Consider the following 23,498-nt stretch of genomic DNA (forward strand, 5'->3'; position numbering starts at 1 on the left):
TTTGTCGCCTGATGTTCAAGTTTGTCTGTCAGAAAATGATTCTGAATCATTAAATAATTCCAAAAAAGTTATCAATGATCTGAGTTTTACATGTACAGATTATATACAGTACACACACACACACACACACACACGCACACACACAAACACACACACACAAGTCGACCACATCGATCGTTTGCTCCTACCTTTCAACATGATTCATTATGGTTTAAGCTACAAAACTGTTGTTAACGGTTGCAAAATTTCGTACTATATCAAACAAACCCGTCCATGAGAATGCGTTGTTGCACACAAAATGTATCAAAACCACTGTAAAAATGATCAAGGTGGTTCTACTTAAAAATGTAAGTTCAATTGCTGCCTTAAAAATGTGAGTAAACCCAACGTTAAGAATAGTGTTCTTTCAACTCACGAAGTTAAGTTATAAAATGTTTAATTAATGATAATTTATTGTTTGAACTTGATACTGTGAGTTAAAACAACTATCAGTATTACATTGCATATTCAAGGAAACTTGGTTCCTCTTGTTAAACAAACCTTTCAACTCACTTGTTCAAGTTAAGATAACTAACTGTATTCATACCAAATGTCTTTTCAAGTTAGGTGTACTCATTTCTTTTTATTTTTATTATGATACATTTTTTATTGTTTTTATATTTTGAACACACAACATACAGAACAGACAAACACAATCGAACAGGAACCAAAACCCTCACCCACCCCCTGCGGTCCCGAGGAAAACAAAACAAACCAAAATACAAGAAAACTAAAATCACACCTTGCTTAGTCACTCTCCTCCAATTCTTGTGGTGCTGATGTCATCCGGCCTGAGACCCTCCATAGGTCTACAGTCGATGACTTAGCCTTGTCAGTCCTTGCTGTAGAGAGCCCAAGCACAACCATGTCCAGAAAATACGCCAACCATTGTCAGACAGCGCCGAGCCATCACCTTCTTGGTCGCGGTTGATCCAGCCAGCCAAACTTTCCTCTGTCTCACAAGTAGGTGTAACCTAGAGTCATCATTAAGCAACAAAGGGTATTCAACATCCTATCACATCAGACATTATTCAGGTTGTTTTATTCCAGAACTCATGCACCTGTTCACACATCCAGACCATGTGCAGGAAAGTTCCAGTTTGTTCAGGTTGGCAGAAAGTGCAATAGGGAGTAGGAATGGCCCCAGAGACACATCTCTTCTGAGGAGTCCAACATGTCCTATGGCATATGTTGAAGTGGATCTGCTGGTCATTTGGGTTCCCGGAACAGTGGGAAATGCTGTGCCAAACTGTCTCCCAATTAATTACGTTCCCCTCCGCGCTCAACTCTCGCTCCCATTTCTTTAGTATTGGGAGTTCTCCTACAGATACTTGCATCAGTGAAGCATAAATCCTGGACACTAATCCTCTCACAGGAGAATCAACAAGCCATTTAATGATTGGGTGCATCTCAAGACTGTTCCCCCATGGTACTCCATAACATTTTAGGGCTGATCTTAAGCGAAGATAAAGGAAGAAGGATGTCCTAGGGACTTCAAAGCTAGCGCTCAGGTCTTCAAAACTTAACATACCTTCATCATTGAATAGCTGGTCTAGAGTATAAGTATCTATGTCACTCCACTGGTCACAAACAAAAAGGTTTGTTACCAGACATTAAGTGTATGTTGTGCCAAACTGGGGTGTTCAAATGACACTCGTTGGTGTAGCGAAGTTGCTCCTCCACCACAAGCTGGTCAATGGCTGGTGACAATAGGGCCATAGGCCAGTACACACTTCCTTGCACACACACTTGCAAAGGCAAGGTCCCGCAGTCCCAGACCTCCAGTGAGGCCCTGCTCCATGGTGTACTCATTTTTTAAGGCAGCAATTGAACTTATACTTTCAAATTAAGCAGACTGTTTTTAATTTTCATCCCGTATCTCAACTAATAGCAAATTCACCAGTTTCCTAAAAGATCACACTGAATAAACTTAAGCTATTCAAAAACATTTATTTAAAGCCTTCTTCAAATACACTTGGGCATGAATGATGAGACAAGCCTGAAAGTCAATGTAAATAAAATATTTATCTTAAAAGGGATACTTTTATAAATAGGTCCCAGATTCAAAATGACATACAGACGTGGACAACATTGCTGGTACCCTTCCGTTAGAGAAAAACCCACAACAATCTCTGAAATAACTTGAAACTGACAAAGAAATAATAAAAACAATTAACTGAAAATTAACTTAAGAAAATCAGACATTGCTTTTGATTTTGGAAATAATTTGACCATGGGAGAAAAATTGATGACAAATCAAAGCGACTGATAATACGAATGGTAACCAAAGAGCCCATATTATGGTTGTCATCAATTTTCCTCTTGCAGCCACCTCCAGGGAGGTTGCCTACAGTCTCGTGGACCTTAAACTTCTGAATATGTGCAACTGCAGTCACAGGAACATCAAGCTGCTTGGGGACAGTCTTATAGCCTTTACCTTTAACATGCTTATCTATAATTTTCTTTCTAATCTCCTGAGACAACTCTCTCCTTAGCTTTCTGTGGTCCATGTTCAGTGTGGTACACACCATGATACCAAACAGCACAGTGACTACTTTTCACCCTTTAAATAGGCAGGCTGACTGAAGTTTGAAGACACCTGTGATGCTAATTGCAGGACACACCTTAGTTTAACATGTCTCTATGGTCAAATTATTTCCAAAACCAAAATTACAAAGCAATGTCTGATTTTTATCAGTTCATTTTCAGTACATTTTTATTCATTATTACTTTTGTCAGTTTCAAGTTATTTCAGGGATTGTTGTGGGTTTTTCTCTTAAGGGAAGGGTACCAAAGTTTTTTCCACGTCTGTAAGTATCCCTTTAAAGACCTGTGTGCATCGAAGCTCATTGAACAAGTTAACATCACACAGTCTCTAAGCAGAGAGAGGTCGACCCAACAAACTTTTCATCAAAATGAAATGCTATAAATGCTTGGATTGTTCGCATTTAACATTCAAAAGCACGTAATAAAGAACAAATATCTGCCTGGGGACAGAACAGTTGAGACCATCAGCTCTAATCAGTCCAAAATTAAGTTAGTCTTTAACAGTGCTTTAAATCCTGAGACTGTTTGTATAAAATAAGGCATTTAACATTTATTAAAGGTGCTCTAAGCGATGTCACACGTTTTTCAGGCTACCGCATTTTTTGTCACATATAGCAAATCTCTCCTCACTATCCACGAGCTGCCGGTCCCCTGAACACACTGTAAAAAAACACGGTCTCTGTAGACAGCCCAGGGTCCACTAACTCCAAGAAAAACAAAGTGGCCAACCTGGGACACAAAAAAACAGACACACAAACCTTTTCCAGTGTTCCAGCCAATAACTGACAAGAAGGATTTGGGGTGGGGGTTGGGGGGGGTTAGTGCGCTGAAGCATGGAAGGGAGTAGGAGGGGATGGGATGAGGAGGGGGGGGGGCGAGCTAGTCTCGTTTTGTTTGAAAATACTTTGAACGTCAACAAGAAGTAACGTCACCCAACATTACTTAGAGCACCTTTAAACATGAGCAGAAAACAGCTGAGACAATCACTCCATCAGTCCAACTAAATGAACTGGGCCAATATCAGTCCCTTAAATGCTGGGAGTAGTCTTATTATACAAAAATAAAAAAGACTGGCCAGCAAAATTCTTCTGGAATTCTGCAACATTGTGAATGCTGAGTAGTAATAATGAGAATGAGAAACAATGCCCAAAACTCCTCTTACAGACCTGTTCCATTGAAAATATAGAAAATCCTGAGGCCGGTTCATGGTGCCGTAAGTTCTCCCCTTTTAACATCACAAGCCTGAACAGTTACAGTTGTTATGGAGCTAGCGTTAGTTTAGCCGGTAGGCCTAGTCTTGATAAATTAGCGTGAGGCTAATGTTTACTTACACGTAAAAATGTATCTTTGGTTTTTTAAAAACACTATATTAGTATAATAGAAACTAGGCTATAGAGCCGACTGTTGGGTAGGAGACTGAAGGCAGCTGCCGGCTGCTTTTCTCCGCCAGCGAACCAATCATTGGTTTTCTATGAAGTATTTGTTTCTTGTACACCTACCCTGGTGATAGAACAGTAGCACAATAGAAGAGTTAATCATATAGACATCCACAGTTTTGCATTACAGAAAATAATTATGGTCTCACACATTACAAATCTTAATGACAGTTGATGGATCTTCGCCTGATATGTAGTGCAGACCAAGCAAAGCAGCAGTCCTCTTCCTCTCATTTGTGTCCTACATGAAAAAGAAACATGGAGTCAAATGAAAAAAATGTTGTATCAAAGATAATAAATTATGCCTAATTTTATGGTCATCTGCTCCTCCACTTACATCTTTCTGAAGGCAGCCCAAAATGTAATATAAATAAAAAATATAAAATATTAAGAATAATATACAAATAAAATATAGAATAAATAGGCCTATTCTTAATAGCACAAATCCTTCAAACTTCAAAACCTTCACGGTGCCATTCTCAGATGCTCAGTCAGTTGATGTGTGTTCAGTTTTTCCGTTGGCAGTGAGTCATCGTTCCTGTCGTCTGTCAGCGGTCTGCAGATATCTCCTACTAGCCACGACATTTGTTGTTGAGGATGTTGAGAATCTCCTTGAGTTTGATCTCCATCTTTTTCATTTTGGTGTCAGTGGTGCTGATATCAGGTACAACTGGTATATCGACCGCTGTAGCGGTGCCAATGGGGGTTCACACAAATGTGAAAACACTCTAAAGAGAATCTAATTATTACATATAGCACTAAGAACAGAAAACACAAACTAAAACTAAAACCTGACCTTTCTGGCCTTCCTTGATGCTAAATCATCAATGATGTCATCGTATGAAATCTGCTCCCCTACTGAGTGATTGATATTGATGACGTAAAGGCCAGTGATCCGTTCCTGGGACATGGTTGACCTCAGGTATGACTTGATCAACTTTAGTTCTGAAAAGCTCCTCTGAGCTGGAGCCACAGTGACTGGCAGAGGAAGGGCGATCCTCAGAGCAGTCCAGAAGTTGGAGTAGATCTCCGATAGATCCTTATCATGCATAAAAGTGATGAGCTCAAGGAGGCTCGTGGTCCCCGGTTCCCCCCCTTGGCCGCACCGTTCCATTTGCGAGACCCAGAGGTGAACTGTCCCCCGCGCCCCCCTCCCCTTTTCCTTTCTCACACGGCTTCTGTGCACAAGTACAGTACGTCTCGCTGCAGCGAGACGCTCCTCTCTCAGCTAGCAGGGCGCCTGCAGCTGCAGGGGGCGCCATCTGCCAAGTCCCCACACAGTGAAATGATAGATAACAGAAAACCGCTTCGCGGTGCAGAGGATTTTTTATTTTTTTTTAAGTTCTCGTGCTGCCCTCCATGTGTCATGAAAAAATGCCGCCCCGGGCTGCTGCCCGGTTTGCCCATGCCAAAAACCGCCACTGTCTGTGGTGACAATTCTCTTGAACTCTGCCTTAATCTGAGGACACAGATAAAAAATATTAGTCAATCATATTTCTGAATAGAAAACCGTACAGTATCTGACATAAAATCGTAGCCTGATTACCTGTCTCTCATGGAGCAGAGCTGGCTGATCTCCAATTCTCTCTTTTCTGCGCTGTGAAAATGTAGCAACCATCAGGTCTTCTATCAGCTGATGATCAGGGTCTCTTTTCAGCATTTCAGCCTCCATCATCTTGCGCTTCTCCTCCATGTTTTCAGCACTCTGCCCTTCAGGTGGATCTGGACAGTAGTGGCCCTCACCCTTCTTTGACTTCTTCACACATTTTCCTTTCGCGGCCCCTGCTTTTCTTTTGTTTATTACCACCTTGGTCAATAGTTTCCAAGCGAAACCATGAGTTCCAGACCCTGGCACCTTCAGATTGGGATGCTTCTCCACAAGTGCTTTGGCTACATTCTCATAGTGATGTCTCTCAGGATAAGCACTTATCTTTGACATACAGTCTGCCAGTGTGTCAAGGATATCAGTCTTTAAATCTTTGGAAATCACCATCACAGATCCATCCTTAGCATACCTACAATTAGCTTCTTTCAGCTGGAGCTCAACATCATGTGAGAACTGTAGAATCGGGAAGGGGACAGGCCAGTCAACAGAATCCCCACTACTAAGACAAGGGAGGCTGCATGTGTCCAGTGTAGAACCTTAGTTAGGTTGCACGACTGATTATTGAAATCAGGATCCTCAAATTGCAAAATGAATCCACCTCTCAGACCAAGCTTTGTTCACAACACCTGGTACAGCTCCTCAACACTAGATGGGACGTCTTCAATTGAAAGGCGTCTGATGTCATTTTCTGATGATATGCAGCAGCATTGTAGACCAGTTTTGCCTGAAAAAGGAGAAATATATGTAGTTGTAAGTGTATTGTTTACTCTAAACTATTCATATCAGTCCCCAATCACACAAATCTGCCCTTAAACTCATCCCCCCCACAAATGTATTTATGTTTATATATATATATATATATATATATATATATATATATATATATATATAATATTTTTATCGTATTGGGTCTGATTATCCATACATTATACGTGACTGGACAAACGACATTTTTTTGTCGCGAAACGTTAGCTACCTGATTGAGTCTCCAGGTAAGAGACTGCTAACGTTAACTGTTAGCTAATCTTAGATGATTTAATCTAACTGTATTATCAGTAACGTTGTCCCAGGGTCATCAAACAGTCTGTTGTTATCCCACGTTCATTAAAGGTGCCGTAGGTAGGATTGTGAAGATCCAGGACTTAGCCAAAAAATGTTAACATCGACAACTTCTCAGTCCCTCCCCCCTTTCCGCTAAAGCCCAAAACGGTCTCCTAAGCCCCTCCCCACACAAGGGAGAATGAATGCGTGTGCATGAGCCGTGATTGACACGTAGTTAAGACACCCCCCCTGGCCCCGATTGGTGCATCTGAACAGTCAGACACCCCCCCTGGCCTTGATTGGTGCATCTGAACAGGGAGCGGTGGATTTTTGTAAATCCCACTCCAGGCTGTAGGTGGAGCCAGAGGAGCTGGATTCTTTTTTTAATGACCTGCTTCCTGTAGTTCTACTGGAACATAGGGTCAGTTTCAGCAGATATGACAGAAAGTTAGTTTCATAAGTCTTACCTACTGCACCTTTAAAGCTCTGATATTAAAGACTAGTATGTCTTAGCATGTTAAATTAATAAACTCCATGTAACTGTTAGAGTTTGGACTGTAGCAGTAATGTTAGTGGTAACAACACCGGCTCCGTCTGTCTATTCTGCAGTATATTAAACTTACATCAGGATTTTTTGACTTATTAGAGGCGCAGAACGCCACACAGCAACTTTTCGGCATTGAACCAAACAAAAACACAATCGGTAATATGACAAGAGTAAAGATTAACTGCTAACAAGGTCTACGCTCATTCACTCTCATGGTGTGTTTACCTACACGGCATAAACAGAAATGGGGCTATAGTGGGTGGTCCCAGTAATGCTGGTCCAGGACTAATTTGGCGTCATTTTTCAAAGTGCAGCGTAAATCCACTTAGTGTTGGGGAAGGTTCGTGAGTGGATTTACAAAATCATACGTATCATATCTGGATACATATAGAGTTATATTCCTATCTTTATTCAAGAGCGCATTCTTTCAATCTGAGAGCATTTCTCACTGATATTACGTTCAGATTTTGTAATAATTTCCATCAAAACCTTGCTCTCACACTCAAATAGTCCCTGCTCACGCTTGGATTTGCTCTGCTTGTGCTCAAACTTTGTGCTTGGACTCAGATATGTTGTTCTGTGACAGATGTCCTGCTCTCAGCTTTGGCCCTTCTCCTCACACTCAGGTTGATTCTGCACACTTACAAATCTTCTCTCTACAATCCTCTCAAAATTCCCCAACCAATAGAATGCCAGGTGTAGTGTTGACCAATGAAATGATCCCTGCCCCGTTGAGGGTGCGTTTGTTTTACGTTAGAACGTCTGTTGTGGACAACTGTAACCGGGTTTATTTACCCCTGCTGTCTGTTGCTTTATTGTTAGTAAATGTCAACAATGTGCACAGAATGGTCGACGCTCTTTCACCTTCACCCATCAGGAAACGGGAGAAAGCTTTGAAGTGGGACATATCAAGTTAGGTCCACAACTATGAGGGTGAGTAACATAAATTAAGCACGTAGCATATGGCGCTAGCATATAGCCTAGCTTGATGTCCATAAACAAATAGATTTTCTTTACAGTTTAGCTAGATTGAACGACGTATGATGGACAGTATGTGTGTATTTAATGACCCCCCTTTGTTTTTTTCATCGTTTGGTTAACCATGTTCCTGGAGATTTGGCTAATTTCATGTTGGAGCCAATAGTAAAAACTAAACTGTAATATAACTGAAAGAACACAAGAAACTGGATTGTTGTATCAGTTTTTCCATCAATATTGTGTGTTGTTCATCAGAATTTAGTCTTTTCCTTCATATAACATTAGTCTGAAAATGATGGATTCAAATCAGTCTGTATAAAACGTTGTAGTGTTAAGTACAATTTCACCTACTGTATGACTGACTACAGACTACAACCATCTGCTCCAGATCTACCTACTGTATGGCGACAGACTACAGCCATCTACAAGTTCTGTTTGTAGTGAACATCATCAACAGCTGCACTTAAAGTCTCTTGGGGTCATATGGGACTCGGTTGTTCTCCATACTGCATCATACGCTATATTATTTTTCTGTTTTGTTATATTGGTAGGCTACAGACAACACAAAGTATCATTACTTAATCACAGTATATACTGTATTATTCTGGTGTACACTGTTGACTTGAGTCCATGCTATTGATAATCTGTCACTTTAGCTTGCCACTACCTCATAACTTTACCTTAATTGTTCTTGTATAGTTAGTTTATCTTCTACTAGTTGTATATGCCTCCTATTTAATGTAAGTATTCTTAATTTGTGTTGCAATACCTGAATCATCCCTCTTGTGAACACTAGGCTCATCTTATCTTTATTTTAGTTCATATCATAACCCTGCTCACAAACTCACCTGTACCTGGTCATCTGTTTGCCAATATCAATGTTCCTGCTACAGTAATCCTACAGGCAAAGAGTATGAGCCATACGCTTTTTAGGTTTAGTGTCAAATATTGTGCAGTTTATGAATTGTTTTGAAAAGGTAAATTAAAGCCATTTACCAACTGTCCACTCTGTCCAGTACTGTTGTTTTTTTTATAAAGGTTTCAGAACATGAAAAACCATTTGCCTTGATTAGGGTTTTAATTTGTTGCAAATATGAACATGGCTTTAATAATCTATCTTATTGCTCTGAAAAACTACAATGATTTAAGAAATATCTGTGATACTTTTCAACATTTATTGAATTGATTGTATATATGGGCAGACATTACAGGCACCTAGTCATGTAAGCAGAGAACACAATAGTTTGTTCTCTCTTTCATCACTTGGATCATGCAGGTGATGGTGCAGAAACAGGTGAAGTCCTTGTAGATCTCTGGCACTTTGAGGACAGACAGATCCAGCAACTCTCCACTGTTGTCTTTGTATAGCGTGCTCCTATTTAAGACACATTCATAGACATCAACACATAATATATTAGGTGTACATAGCTTTATTTAACATCATTACTATCTTACCTTACCTTCTCTGATTTGGTTTTGTAGACACCACAGTCATTTTCTCTCCCGGGCCTGGTTGTGCACCCTGTGAATTTAAGCAAGATAAAGAAATGATACGTGTATGTAACATGATTTTACAATTACATTATTATTTTTTTTTTTTTTTTACAATTACTTATTATCAGACTTGCCAACGTTGTTGGTTTGTGCCACTGCTGCCTGCCCTCTACACACAGGTGAGTACAGGGGGAACCAATGGGATTTTGAGCTGGAACAACACAGTAGTGTGGTTGTAACACTGGTCCATGCACACGGTGCAGCTGTGATGCAGCTCAACAGGGGTCCTTCAGCCCCACCTGGAAGAAGAGAAAGTGAAACAACATACTTTTCTGTTCAGTTTGCTTTGTATTAATTAAAGGGATCATTTCATTGGTCAACACTACATCTGGCATTGTATTGGTTGTGGAATTTTGAGAGGATTGTAACACTAAAAAATCTGAGCGCGCAGGAGAGATCCGAGAGGAGAAGATTTGTAAGTGTGCAGAATCAACCTGAGTGTGAGGAGAAGGGCCAAAGCTGAGAGCAGGACATCTGTCACAGAACAACATATCTGAGTCCAAGCACAAAGTTTGAGCACAAGCAGAGCAAATCCAAGCGTGAGCAGGGACTATTTGAGTGTGAGAGCAAGGTTTTGATGGAAATTATTACAAAATCTGAACGTAATATCAGTGAGAAATGCTCTCAGATTGAAAGAATGCGCTCTTGAATAAAGATAGGAATATAACTCCATAGATACAGTGCTGGAGGCAGAGCTCCTTCCTTCCTGTGAAGGTTACTCAGTGGAGCATGAAGCCATCATGGAGCCAATATTACCCTGATGATCGGCGCTGCTTCCTCACTGTGCGGCCCATAGAGCAGGAACCCTAAAGACCTCTGCCAGACGAGCCGGCTACTTCTGGTTTAGCGCTCCGCTAACTTGAAGGGGGATTAAATGATGTAATCGTATCGTGTTATTCTGGTTTAAGAAGCATTCTTTGGATATTTATTCAGCGCATTCCAAATCTGTACGTACGTCCCAGATCGTTAAATTACAGTCACACGTTTCCTTGGATACAAGTCGGACATATTGAATTTCCCTATCGTGATTATGACTTGGATATAACATTAGATAATATGTGACAAATCTATTCCTGATTTTGAGGTGTGACCAGAGGCATATTACTCCTGCAACTTCATGGCAACTCAAGTCAGCACAAACATAGAAATCTAGAATGTCAAAGTTTCATGGACACGTTGCTAAATCAAGAATGAAGTTTGATTAATCATTGACTTTGCAGCCAGACAGTTTACTAAAATCAATCAGTCTAATTCATAGAAATGAAGTGAGAGTTTGAGCTCTTGGCTCTTGTTGTGTTTGAGCTCAATGAGCAAAACGATAAAGGCCAACAGCCTCTCCTGCCTCCTCTCTGGGACTTACACAATATCTACAGCTGCTATCATCTGCCATCTGGGAGCTTTGTAACTTCAGCTTTTCACAATGATTAACGGCAAAAATGTTGCTCTCTGCTAATGAAACAGAAAGTTTAAACATCAGATCCATGAAACCAGTTTCTCCGACAGAAATTAGTCTGATTCAATTAGTCTGCTTCAGTTTGACAAATTCAGGAGACATTTTTGTTGTTGCACTGTTGAAATGACAGACAGACAGACAGATAGACAGATAGATAGATAGATAGATAGATAGATAGATAGATAGATAGATAGATAGATAGATAGATAGATAGATAGATAGATAGATAGATAGATAGATAGATAGATAGATAGATAGATAGATAGAGAGATAGAGAGATAGATAGATAGAGAGATAGATAGATAGATAGAGAGATAGATAGATAGATAGATAGATAGATAGATAGATAGATAGATAGATAGATAGAGAGATAGAGAGATAGATAGATAGATAGAGAGATAGATAGATAGATAGATAGATAGAGAGATAGAGAGATAGATAGATAGATAGATAGATAGATAGATAGATAGAGAGATAGATAGATAGATAGATAGATAGATAGAGTTTGAAACCAGAGAGAAAGTGGATAGATCTCTGGCAGTGGTAAACAGCTTCCTCACTGTCGTCAAAGAAGGGATTGAAAAGATTGATACCAAAAAGTTGTCAGCTGTGTTAAAGAGTCTCGCCAACGTCGCTAGCTTGGCGCCTGGCGTCGGAGTTCTGGTTGCGTCTTTTGTTAACATGGTCTTGGTATTAATCCCTCTGGATGACCCGGTGCTGAACGAGGTGAAGAAAGGGTTTGTTGAAGTGAACAGGAAGCTGGACTTGCTCTCGATCAAGATCTCCAACCTGGCAACAGACGTAGAATGGTTTAACTACACCAGCGTCTACTCTCAAGACGAGCTCCGCATCCTCAACGCCTGGAAGAAGTTCAATGAGCTTCTTCAGAACAGTCAGAAAAATGAAGAGCAGAAACTCCGACTGGCAGAGACATTCGTCAACTACTATGAGAACACAGGAACTGAGGCCAGTGTGGCCAACCTCTTCCATTACCTGACGGTCAAAGACACGTCTCTCAGTGGAAACCTCAACGAACTGCTGAGGAAGAAGTTTAAATGTGACGTTCAAGAGATCGGTAAATATAACGTCTATTTCAGCAGTTTGCTGTGGAAGGGGATGGTGCTGAACCAGTTCTACTGGAAACTGATCAGTTTGGATATATTAGGCATAGTAACCAAACACACCCAGATGTTTAACAATGTCCACGCAGCTCAGAAATCAGCTCTGGAATACTGCCTGACCAACCACATGGAGTATGTGATGGAAGATGTGGTGGAGATCAGCAAAGGACTCAGTGCTGACAAGAAACAAGCCATCGCTGATAAGGTGAAAAAAGCTCTGGATAAGAAGTACAACTGGTACAACTGCACACACCAGGAAGAACATTACGAACTAAATTAATTAACTAAGGTCAGCGTGGACACGATCATAGCAGATGTAAAGTATGATAACTACGTTATCCAAGCAGCTGATAAATGCTTTGAACCATATCAACCATGCGATATTAAGTACAAAACAAATAACTGTATATATTTTCCTCCAAAGTCTAATCCACATGCGGACCAGATGAAATTGATCTTTAAAGATTTTGCTAAAGCGACACATGCTGCCTATGGGAATGAGTTTGCTGAGGCCCCAGCACCCTTATGCCATCGTTACTGTGAGCCACGAACCTGGTATCCAAGAAAGATTTCCATCTATTACTCCCGGAGGTTGCCTGTCTGCCAAGGTGAAACATGTAGCAACCATGGAATGTGCAAGCAGCTTATGGATTCCAATGAACGGATGTGTAATTGTTTGGAGGGTTACTATGGTGAGAGATGTGAAGAGAGAACCCAAATGAACTCCACTATAGCGATCGATTTACAAGTTGTACCTGACATCAGCACCATTGACACCAAAATCAAATTGAAGGAGATGAAACTGGAAAACAAACTGGAAGAGAATCTCAAGTCTATCAATGACAGATGTCGTGGCTAGTAAGAGATATCTGCAGACCGCTGACAGACGACAGGAACGATGACTTACAGCCAACGGACAAACTGAACACACATCAACTGACTGAGCATCTGAGAACGCTACTTTGAAGGAAGAAACCATGAAACAAGAACAAGTACAATCCACAGATGAGGCTGGACACTACTGATCATTAGGGCTTGGTATTGTTATGCAATACCTTTTAAATTATCAACAGAAATAACTCAGTTACAAGTAGAATGGAAACTCCTCCAGTCAAATGACACATGCATTTGATTCTTTTTGTACACAGATCTATAGAAAAATTAGTATTTGTTTGGTTTTGCTTGCAACCAATCACTGCATGTGTTCTTTGAATTAATGCGATATGTGATTGGCCCTCTACCACAGCATTGACACCCTGTAGAGTCTGGGCGCTGTGTATTTCAATTTCAGTTTATAGTATCAAATCATAAGAAGAGTTACATTATCTCAAGACACTTTACAGATAGAGTAGGTCTAGACCACACTCTATAATTTACTAAGACCCAACACACACACCCACACACACACACACACACACACACACACACCACCATACTACTGCTAATATTTAGGAAACAAATCTTCCTTGTTATGTAAATTGAACTGTCATGTGACCAGTTGGCGGTTGCCTAATTCTGTACGATATTATACAAACCCGTTCAAGAGAATTGTTGCACACAAAGGGTATCAAAACCAGGGACCTGACCCGAGCATTTAAATGATCAAAGGGTGAAAGTTTAATGGTAACATACCAAGAATAGATTACAGGCAAATGGAGAAGTACTGAGAAGGGGAACCGGGGCTCAGACTGAACTGGTTCAACCCAGATATGATCTGTTTGCACAAGTGTTTCCTAAGACACATGGAGTTGGTTTTCCTGTAAACGACCAGATCATGCTTATACTTCATGCATTGCAATATATTTTGGTCCAACTGTAAGAAAAGTACAGTATGTTGCCAGGTAGATTAGAGAACTGAAACTTTGAAACTAGTGAACTTGAAAACTTGAAAGTCTCTTTTATATAGGCCTTAGTGGTCCCATAATACTGTATCTGAAGTCTCTTTTATATAGGCCTTAGTGGTCCCCTATTACTGTATCTGAAGTCTCTTTTATATAGACCTTAGTGGTCCCCTAATACTGTATCTGAAGTCTCTTTTATATAGACCTTAGTGGTCCCCTAATACTGTATCTGAAGTCTCTTTTATATAGACATTAGTGGTCCCCTAATACTGTATCTGAAGTCTCTTTATATAGACCTTAGTGGTCCCCTAATACTGTATCTGAAGTCTCTTTTATATAGGCCTTAGTGGTCCCCTAATACTGTATCTGAAGTCTCTTTTATATAGGTCTTAGTGGTCCCCTAATACTGTATCTGAAGTCTCTTTTATATAGACCTTAGTGGTCCCTTAATACTGTATCTGAAGTCTCTTTTATATAGACCTTAGTGGTCCCCTAATACTGTATCTGAAGTCTCTTTTATATAGGCCTTAGTGGTCCCCTAATACTGTATCTGAAGTCTCTTTTATATAGGCCTTAGTGGTCCCCTAATACTGTATCTGAAGTCTCTTTTATATAGACCTTAGTGGTCCCCTAATACTGTATCTGAAGTCTCTTTTATATAGACCTTAGTGGTCCCCTAATACTGTATCTGAAGTCTCTTTTATATAGACCTTAGTGGTCCCCTAATACTGTATCTGAAGTCTCTTTTATATAGGCCTTAGTGGTCCCCTAATACTGTATCTGAAGTCTCTTTTATATAGGCCTTAGTGGTCCCCCTAATACTGTATCTGAAGTCTCTTTTATATAGGCCTTAGTGGTCCCCTAATACTGTATCTGAAGTCTCTTTTATATAGGCCTTAGTGGTCCCCTAATACTGTATCTGAAGTCTCTTTTATATAGGCCTTAGTGGTCCCCTAATACTGTATCTGAAGTCTCTTTTATATAGACCTTAGTGTTCCCCTAATACTGTATCTGAAGTCTCTTTTATATAGGCCTTAGTGGTCCCCTAATACTGTATCTGAAGTCTCTTTTATATAGGCCTTAGTGGTCCCCTAATACTGTATCTGAAGTCTCTTTTATATAGGCCTTAGTGGTCCCCTAATACTGTATCTGAAGTCAAAAAGCAACAACAAAACAAGATATGAAGTCCTCCTCGAAGGGGACATATATAACGACTTGTCCAAACCTGATTACATACACAGGGAAAACCAAGATGGACATCATTTGTGACTAATACAAATAAATCTGAAAAGGTCGACCGGTTGGGGTTATCTAAACATAACATTTCAGAAAACTTATAATACAAAAATATGTCTTAATGTAATAATTAACTGGAGAAGTTTCACCCGTAATGGTTGATGTTTTTCCCATCCCAATCTCCTCTTCAGCAGCACTCACATTCACCAAACTTTCCATGTCACTCCTCTCAATATTCTGAACGTTGTTACAGACGGGGTTGTTCAAATATATCATTCATAGCCTAATTTATGGTACATTTTATACCCTAAAATGTGGCTTAAGAGGATTTTTTATGGCTGTTGATATGGAGTGATAAAAGAGATCCAAAATCCCCTCTGTAAAACCTTTGACTGTAATATGTCAAAAAATAAATAAAAGAAGAATTTTGAACCTAGCTTTTTACAATGTTCGGATTTTTCTTCTGGAAATGTATGCAAATTAGCATATTTAACAAGATAATGCACCATATACATATTTAAACATAACATTTCAGAAAACTTGTAATACAAAAGGATATTTGTCTTAATGTAGACGGAGACTTAGAAGGACTAATGGACCACAGAGTCACTGATCTGAGATTATAAAAACATTACCTCATCTCTCTGTGGGTGTGTGTGTGTGTGTGTGTGTGTGTGTGTGTGTGTGTGTGTGTGTGTTTTGCACAGTTACATTTACACAAGAATATTTGTAGAGTATTCTTTCTTATTAGCCATGCAAGCAGCTTAGAGGAAGATTTGTTACAAGGAGTGACAGAGCAGACCCAAATGTAGGACTCAGAGACAACAAAAGGTTTATTTGGAATAAAAGGGAAAAGTAAGGAAGAGGGGCTGGGAGGAGGCGAACACCAAGGAGCAGAGTGAGGGCACGAGGACCGGAGCTGGGAAAGGCGAGGGAGCTCAGGGAGAACGGGGAGGCCGAGGACGAGGAGCTCGAGGAAGGGACACTGGAAGCCGTGGGAGCCGAGAAGCAGAAGAGGGGAAGGCTGGAAGCAGGAGCGGAGGTAGAGTGGAACAGGGAGCCGCGAGGAGGGGACCGGGTGGTGAGGCCAGCTGACTGGAGGCAGAAGGATGGAGGTGATGACTGCAGAGAACAAACAAACACAGAGATTTAGGGAGAGGAACAGACAAAGGTAAATATGCAGGATTTCTAGAGCGCTGAGCGCTTGTATCACCTGGGTGGCTGAAACAACAATCAAGCGAAGATGGGGCGTAGATCCGGGGTTTGAATACAGGTTTTGATTGAAGCTGATGCCCGGCAGGTGTGTGCGGCAGGAGAGGTGATGACGAGACGATGAGCAGGTGTGTGTAGTCAGCTGGCTGGTGTAGGCAGGGGGGAAGGGGAAACAAGGGAAAAACAGAGAGGCAGGACCAACAGAGAGAATGACAGGAGACGCAATAGAAAACACAGCATGAAAAACAAAACAGAAAACCAAGACAGGAAACTTACAGCCAGCCAGTCCCAACCATCACAGTATTGTCTTTCTCAGAATGAAGGCAGAAAGCAGAATATTCTGTGCATGTAAACGTAGTCTGTGTGGGAGCGTCTGGGTGTTGAGGCTCTTTGCCTCTCGCCTCCTCAAACAAACTCTCCATGAATCTGTAAATCTGGGTATCTGTAACATGTCAGGGGACTTTGTGGACTTTAATAAATCTCACATTTGGTTAATTGATTTTGTGTGATTGTACCCTATGTTGCACCCTGACCCCAGTCCACCTAGGGGTGAGGGAGAGGGAGAGAGGCAGAGGGAGAGAGAGCCGGGACACGTTCAATCTCAGAATGGTGTGCAACGGTGAGATAACAGACTGTCGTGGTGATAAAACATTTAAAACTGCATCAGCGTTTAACGTTGATGTTTGTTTAAGCCATATTACATCAGAGGGTTGAATTTCGAGGTCCGAAGGCGCATCACTGAAGTATAGGCCTCCTCAAGTGGAATATTGTGATTATACAACAAAATAAGTGATCAATCTGTATTCATATTGTGGAGCAATTTGCTCTTGAAATACAAAAAACAGAGAGGGTTTCTAGTCCCTCCCTGTTTAGTAAACCAGCCAATTTACCGTGGGATTTATCAAACTGAATAAATCCCCCCCGCACATATAAACACAGAACTGCTTCCAACGTGTTGTAACTAAGACATCTGCTGAAAAAGTATTCATCAGCATGATTGCCGTACTGTTTAGTTCAAAAACATCCAAACCACCAAAGTATGAAGAGTGGACCAGATATAAGCTTTTATTTTGAAAAGTATATTAACAATAATAATATTAATGATATATTATGTTATTAATAATAATATGAATTTAGTATACAGTCTATGGACGGGAGTTCTCTTTTGACAGTCTATGGAGTTCTCCAGGCTGCAGCCATACCCGCCTCTAATGATTTTAGAGCCACATAAAATCCAGCTGTTCCACTAGCTGCTCCCTCTAGAGGTCTGGAGAACTTCTGTTGTGTAATCTGGCTGCTGCGTTTTTTTGTTGCATTTGTTTTCTGGGTTTGTGTGCTTTTCTTTTTGCATAGTTTCATATTTGCAGCACGTTTATGTATTTGGTTGTGTTGTGTGTATTTGCAGTGCGTTTATGTATTTGGTTGTGTTGTGTGTATTTGCAGTGCGTTTATGTATTTGGTTGTGTTGTGTAATTTGGTTGTGTTTATGTATTTGGTTGTGTTGTGTGTATTTGCAGTGTGTTTATGTATTTGGTTGTGTTGTGTGTATTTGCAGTGCGTTTATGTATTTGGTTGTGTTGTGTGTATTTGGTTGTGTTTATGTATTTGGTTGTGTTGTGTGTATTTGCAAAGCGTTTATGTATTTGGTTGTGTTGTGTGTATTTGCAGTGCGTTTATGTATTTGGTTGTGTTGTGTGTATTTGGTTGTGTTTATGTATTTGGTTGTGTTGTGTGTATTTGCAGTGCGTTTATGTATTTGGTTGTGTTGTGTGTATTTGCAGTGCGTTTATGTATTTGGTTGTGTTGTGTGTATTTGCAGTGCGTTTATGTATTTGGTTGTGTTGTGTGTATTTGATTGTGTTTATGTATTTGGTTGTGTTGTGTGTATTTGATTGTGTTTATGTATTTGGTTGTGTTGTGTGTATTTGCAGTGTGTTTATGTATTTGGTTGTGTGTATTTGCAGAGCGTTTATGTATTTGGTTGTGTTGTGTGTATTTGCAGTGCGTTTATGTATTTGGTTGTGTTGTGTGTATTTGGTTGTGTTTATGTATTTGGTTGTGTTGTGTGTATTTGCAGTGCGTTTATGTATTTGGTTGTGTTGTGTGTATTTGCAGTGCGTTTATGTATTTGGTTGTGTTGTGTGTATTTGCAGTGCGTTTATGTATTTGGTTGTGTTGTGTGTATTTGAGTTGTGTTTATGTATTTGGTTGTGTTGTGTGTAATTGCAGTGCGTTTATGTATTTGGTTGTGTTGTGTGTATTTGCAGAGCGTTTATGTATTTGGTTGTGTGTATTTGCAAAGCGTTTATGTATTTGGTTGTGTTGTGTGTATTTGCAGTGCGTTTATGTATTTGGTTGTGTTGTGTAATTTGGTTGTGTTTATGAATTTGGTTGTGTTGTGTGTATTTGCAAAGCGTTTATGTATTTGGTTGTGTTGTGTGTATTTGCAGTGTGTTTATGTATTTTGTTGTGTTGTGTGTATTTGCAGTGTGTTTATGTATTTGGTTGTGTTGTGTGTATTTGGTTGTGTTTATGTATTTGGTTGTGTTGTGTGTAATTGCAGTGCGTTTATGTATTTGGTTGTGTTGTGTGTATTTGCAGTGTGTTTATGTATTTGGTTGTGTGTATTTGCAGAGCGTTTATGTATTTGGTTGTGTTGTGTGTATTTGCAGAGCGTTTATGTATTTGGTTGTGTTGTGTGTATTTGCAGTGCGTTTATGTATTTGGTTGTGTTGTGTGTATTTGGTTGTGCTGTGTGTATTTGCAGTGCGTTTATGTATTTGGTTGTGTTTGTGTATTTGGTTGTGTAGTGTGTATTTGCAGTGCGTTTATGTATTTGGTTGTGTTGTGTGTATTTGGTTGTGCTGTGTGTATTTGCAGTGCGTTTATGTATTTGGTTGTGTGTATTTGGTTGTGTTACGTGTATTTGCAGTGTGTTTATGTATTTGGTTGTGTTGTGTGTATTTGGTTGTGTTGTGTGAATTTGCAGTGTGTTCATGTATTTGGTTGTGTTGTGTGTATTTGATTGTGTTTATGTATTTTGTTGTGTTGTGTGTATTTGCAGTGTGTTGATGTATTTGGTTGTGTTGTGTGTATTTGCAGTGTTTATGTATTTGGATGTGTTGTGTGTATTTGTACTGTATTTATGTATTTGGTTGTGTTGTGTGTATTTGGTTGTGTTGTGTGTATTTGGTTGTGTTGCGTGTATTTGCAGTGCGTTTATGTATTTGGTTGTGTTGTGTGTATTTGCAGTGTGTTTATGTATTTTGTTGTGTTGTGTGTATTTGCAGTGTGTTTATGTATTTGGTTGTGTTGTCTGTATTTGCAGCGTGTTTATGTATTTGGTTGTGTTGTGTGTATTTGGTTGTGTTTATGAATTTGGTTGTGTTGTGTGTATTTGCAGCGCGTTTATGTATTTGGTTGTGTTGTGTGTATTTGGTTGTGTTGTGTGTATTTGCAGTGCGTTTATGTATTTGGTTGTGTTGTGTGTATTTGCAGTGCGTTTATGTATTTGGTTGTGTTGTGTGTATTTGCAGTGCGTTTATGTATTTGGTTGTGTTGTGTGTATTTGCAGTGTGTTTATGTATTTGGTTGTGTTGTGTGTATTTGCAGTGTGTTTATGTATTTGGTTGTGTGTATTTGCAGTGTGTTTATGTATTTGGTTGTGTGTATTTGCAGTGTGTTTATGTATTTGGTTGTGTTGTGTGTATTTGCAGAGCGTTTATGTATTTGGTTGTGTTGTGTGTATTTGCAGTGTGTTTATGTATTTAGTTTGTGTTGTGTGTATTTGCAGTTGTGTTGTGTGTATTTGCAGTGCGTTTATGTATTTGGTTGTGTTGTGTGTATTTGGTTGTGTTGTGTGTATTTGCAGTGTGTTTATGTATTTGGTTGTGTTGTGTGTATTTGCAGTGTGTTTATGTATTTGGTTGTGTTGTGTGTATTTGGTTGTGTTGTGTGTATTTGCAGCGTGTTTATGTATTTGGTTGTGTTGTGTGTATTTGTAGTGTGTTTATGTATTTGGTTGTGTTGTGTGTATTTGGTTGTGTTGTGTGTATTTGCAGTGCGTTTATGTATTTGGTTGTGTTGTGTGTATTTGCAGTGCGTTTATGTATTTGGTTGTGTTGTGTGTATTTGCCGTGCGTTTATGTATTTGGTTGTGTTGTGTGTATTTGCAGTGCGTTTATGTATTTGGTTGTGTTGTGTGTATTTGCAGTGTGTTTATGTATTTGGTTGTGTTGTGTGTATTTGCAGTGTGTTTATGTATTTGGTTGTGTTGTGTGTATTTGCAGTGCGTTTATGTATTTGGTTGTGTTGTGTGTATTTGCAGTGTGTTTATGTATTTAGTTTGTGTTGTGTGTATTTGCAGTGCGTTTATGTATTTGGTTGTGTTGTGTGTATTTGCAGTGCGTTTATGTATTTGGTTGTGTTGTGTGTATTTGCAGTGCGTTTATGTATTTGGTTGTGTTGTGTGTATTTGGTTGTGTTTATGTATTTGGTTGTGTTGTGTGTATTTGCAGTGTGTTTATGTATTTGGTTGTGTTGTGTGTATTTGGTTGTGTTGTGTGTATTTGGTTGTGTTGTGTGTAATTGCAGTGTTTTTATGTATTTTGTTGTGTTGTGTGTATTTGGTTGTGTTTATGTATTTGGTTGTGTTGTGTTTATTTGCAGTGTGTGTGTGTATTTGGTTGTGTTGTGTGTATTTGGTTGTGTTGTGTGTATTTGGTTGTGTTGTGTGTATTTGCAGTGTTTTTATGTATTTTGTTGTGTTGTGTGTATTTGCAGTGTGTTTATGTTTTTGGTTGTGTTGTGTGTATTTGCAGTGCGTTTATGTATTTGGTTGTGTTGTGTGTATTTGCAGTGCGTTTATGTATTTGGTTGTGTTGTGTGTATTTGCAGTGTGTTTATGTATCTGGTTGTGTTGTGTGCATTTGCAGTGCGTTTATGTATTTGGTTGTGTTGTGTGTATTTGCAGTGTGTTTATGTATCTGGTTGTGTTGTGTGTATTTGGTTGTGTTGTGTGTATTTGGTTGTGTTGTGTGTATTTGCAGTGTGTTTATGTATCTGGTTGTGTTGTGTGTATTTGGTTGTGTTGTGTGTATTTGGTTGTGTTGTGTGTATTTGGTTGTGTTGTGTGTATTTGCAGTGTGTTTATGTATTTGGTTGTGTTGTGTGTATTTGGTTGTGTTGTGTGTATTTGCAGCGTGTTTATGTATTTGGTTGTGTTGTGTGTATTTGTAGTGTGTTTATGTATTTGGTTGTGTTGTGTGTATTTGGTTGTGTTGTGTGTATTTGCAGTGCGTTTATGTATTTGGTTGTGTTGTGTGTATTTGCAGTGCGTTTATGTATTTAGTTTGTGTTGTGTGTATTTGCAGTGCGTTTATGTATTTGGTTGTGTTGTGTGTATTTGCAGTGCGTTTATGTATTTGGTTGTGTTGTGTGTATTTGCAGTGTGTTTATGTATTTGGTTGTGTTGTGTGTATTTGCAGTGTGTTTATGTATTTGGTTGTGTTGTGTGTATTTGCAGTGCGTTTATGTATTTGGTTGTGTTGTGTGTATTTGCAGTGCGTTTATGTATTTGGTTGTGTTGTGTGTATTTGCAGTGTGTTTATGTATTTGGTTGTGTTGTGTGTATTTGGTTGTGTTGTGTGTATTTGCAGTGTGTTTATGTATTTGGTTGTGTTGTGTTTTTGGTATGTTGCAGTTGCAGTGTTTATGTATTTGGTTGTGTTGTGTGTAATTGCAGTGTGTTTATGTATTTGGTTGTGTTGTGTGTATTTGGTTGTGTTGTGTGTATTTGCAGTGTGTTTATGTATTTGGTTGTGTTGTGTGTATTTGCAGTGTGTTTATGTATTTGGTTGTGTTGTGTGTATTTGTGTTTATGTATTTGGTTGTGTTGTGTGTATTTGCAGTGCGTTTATGTATTTGGTTTGTGTTGTGTGTATTTGCAGTGCGTTTATGTATTTGGTTGTGTTGTGTGTATTTGCAGTGCGTTTATGTATTTGGTTGTGTTGTGTGTATTTGCAGTGCGTTTATGTATTTGGTTGTGTTGTGTGTATTTGGTTGTGTTTATGTATTTGGTTGTGTTGTGTGTATTTGCAGTGTGTTTATGTATCTGTTTGTGTTGTGTGTATTTGGTTGTGTTGTGTGTATTTGGTTGTGTTGTGTGTATTTGCAGTGTGTTTATGTATTTGGTTGTGTTGTGTGTATTTGGTTGTGTTGTGTGTATTTGCAGTGTGTTTATGTATTTGGTTGTGTTGTGTGTATTTGCAGTGTGTGTGTGTATTTAGTTGTGTTGTGTGTATTTGGTTGTGTTGTGTGTATTTGGTTGTGTTGTGTGTATTTGCAGTGTTTTTATGTATTTTGTTGTGTTGTGTGTATTTGCAGTGTGTTTATGTTTTTGGTTGTGTTGTGTGTATTTGCAGTGCGTTTATGTATTTGGTTGTGTTGTGTGTATTTGGTCTTGTTGTGTGTATTTGCAGTGCGTTTATGTATTTGGTTGTGTTGTGTGTTTTTGCAGTGTGTTTATGTATTTGGTTGTGTTGTGTGTATTTGCAGTGTGTTTATGTATTTGGTTGTGTTGTGTGTATTTGCAGTGTGTTTATGTATTTGGTTGTGTTGTGTGTATTTGGTTGTGTTTATGTATTTGGTTGTGTTGTGTGTATTTGCAGTGTGTGTGTGTATTTAGTTGTGTTGTGTGTATTTGGTTGTGTTGTGTGTATTTGCAGAGCGTTTGCTGAATGCTGCATGTGTGTTGTCAAATGAATGAAGTTGTTTCCTTAATTTGCTCGTGTTTTGTCTATTTGCGTGTGTTTTCTTCAGTTGCAGGGCGTTTGCCCCTGTTGGCCACCATACTGATCCTAATTGTAACCTAATATATAATATATAAA

At 39.3% G+C, this 23,498-nt stretch overlaps 1 protein-coding gene across 1 annotated transcript; it reads left to right on the forward strand.

Moving 5' to 3' along the window:
• Positions 1–11,699: 11,699 nt before the first annotated feature.
• Positions 11,700–13,181, forward strand: LOC144513942 (SE-cephalotoxin-like; the record flags this gene model as incomplete). Its single annotated transcript, XM_078245130.1, is given in 1 exon segment — positions 11,700–13,181. A coding segment is annotated over 1 exon segment (1,482 nt), but the record flags the coding sequence as incomplete, so codon positions are not given.
• Between the last annotated feature and the right edge of the window lie 10,317 nt (positions 13,182–23,498).

This window comes from Sander vitreus, unplaced genomic scaffold (assembly GCF_031162955.1).
Source record: "Sander vitreus isolate 19-12246 unplaced genomic scaffold, sanVit1 ctg386_0, whole genome shotgun sequence".
Lineage (NCBI taxonomy): Eukaryota > Metazoa > Chordata > Actinopteri > Perciformes > Percidae > Sander > Sander vitreus.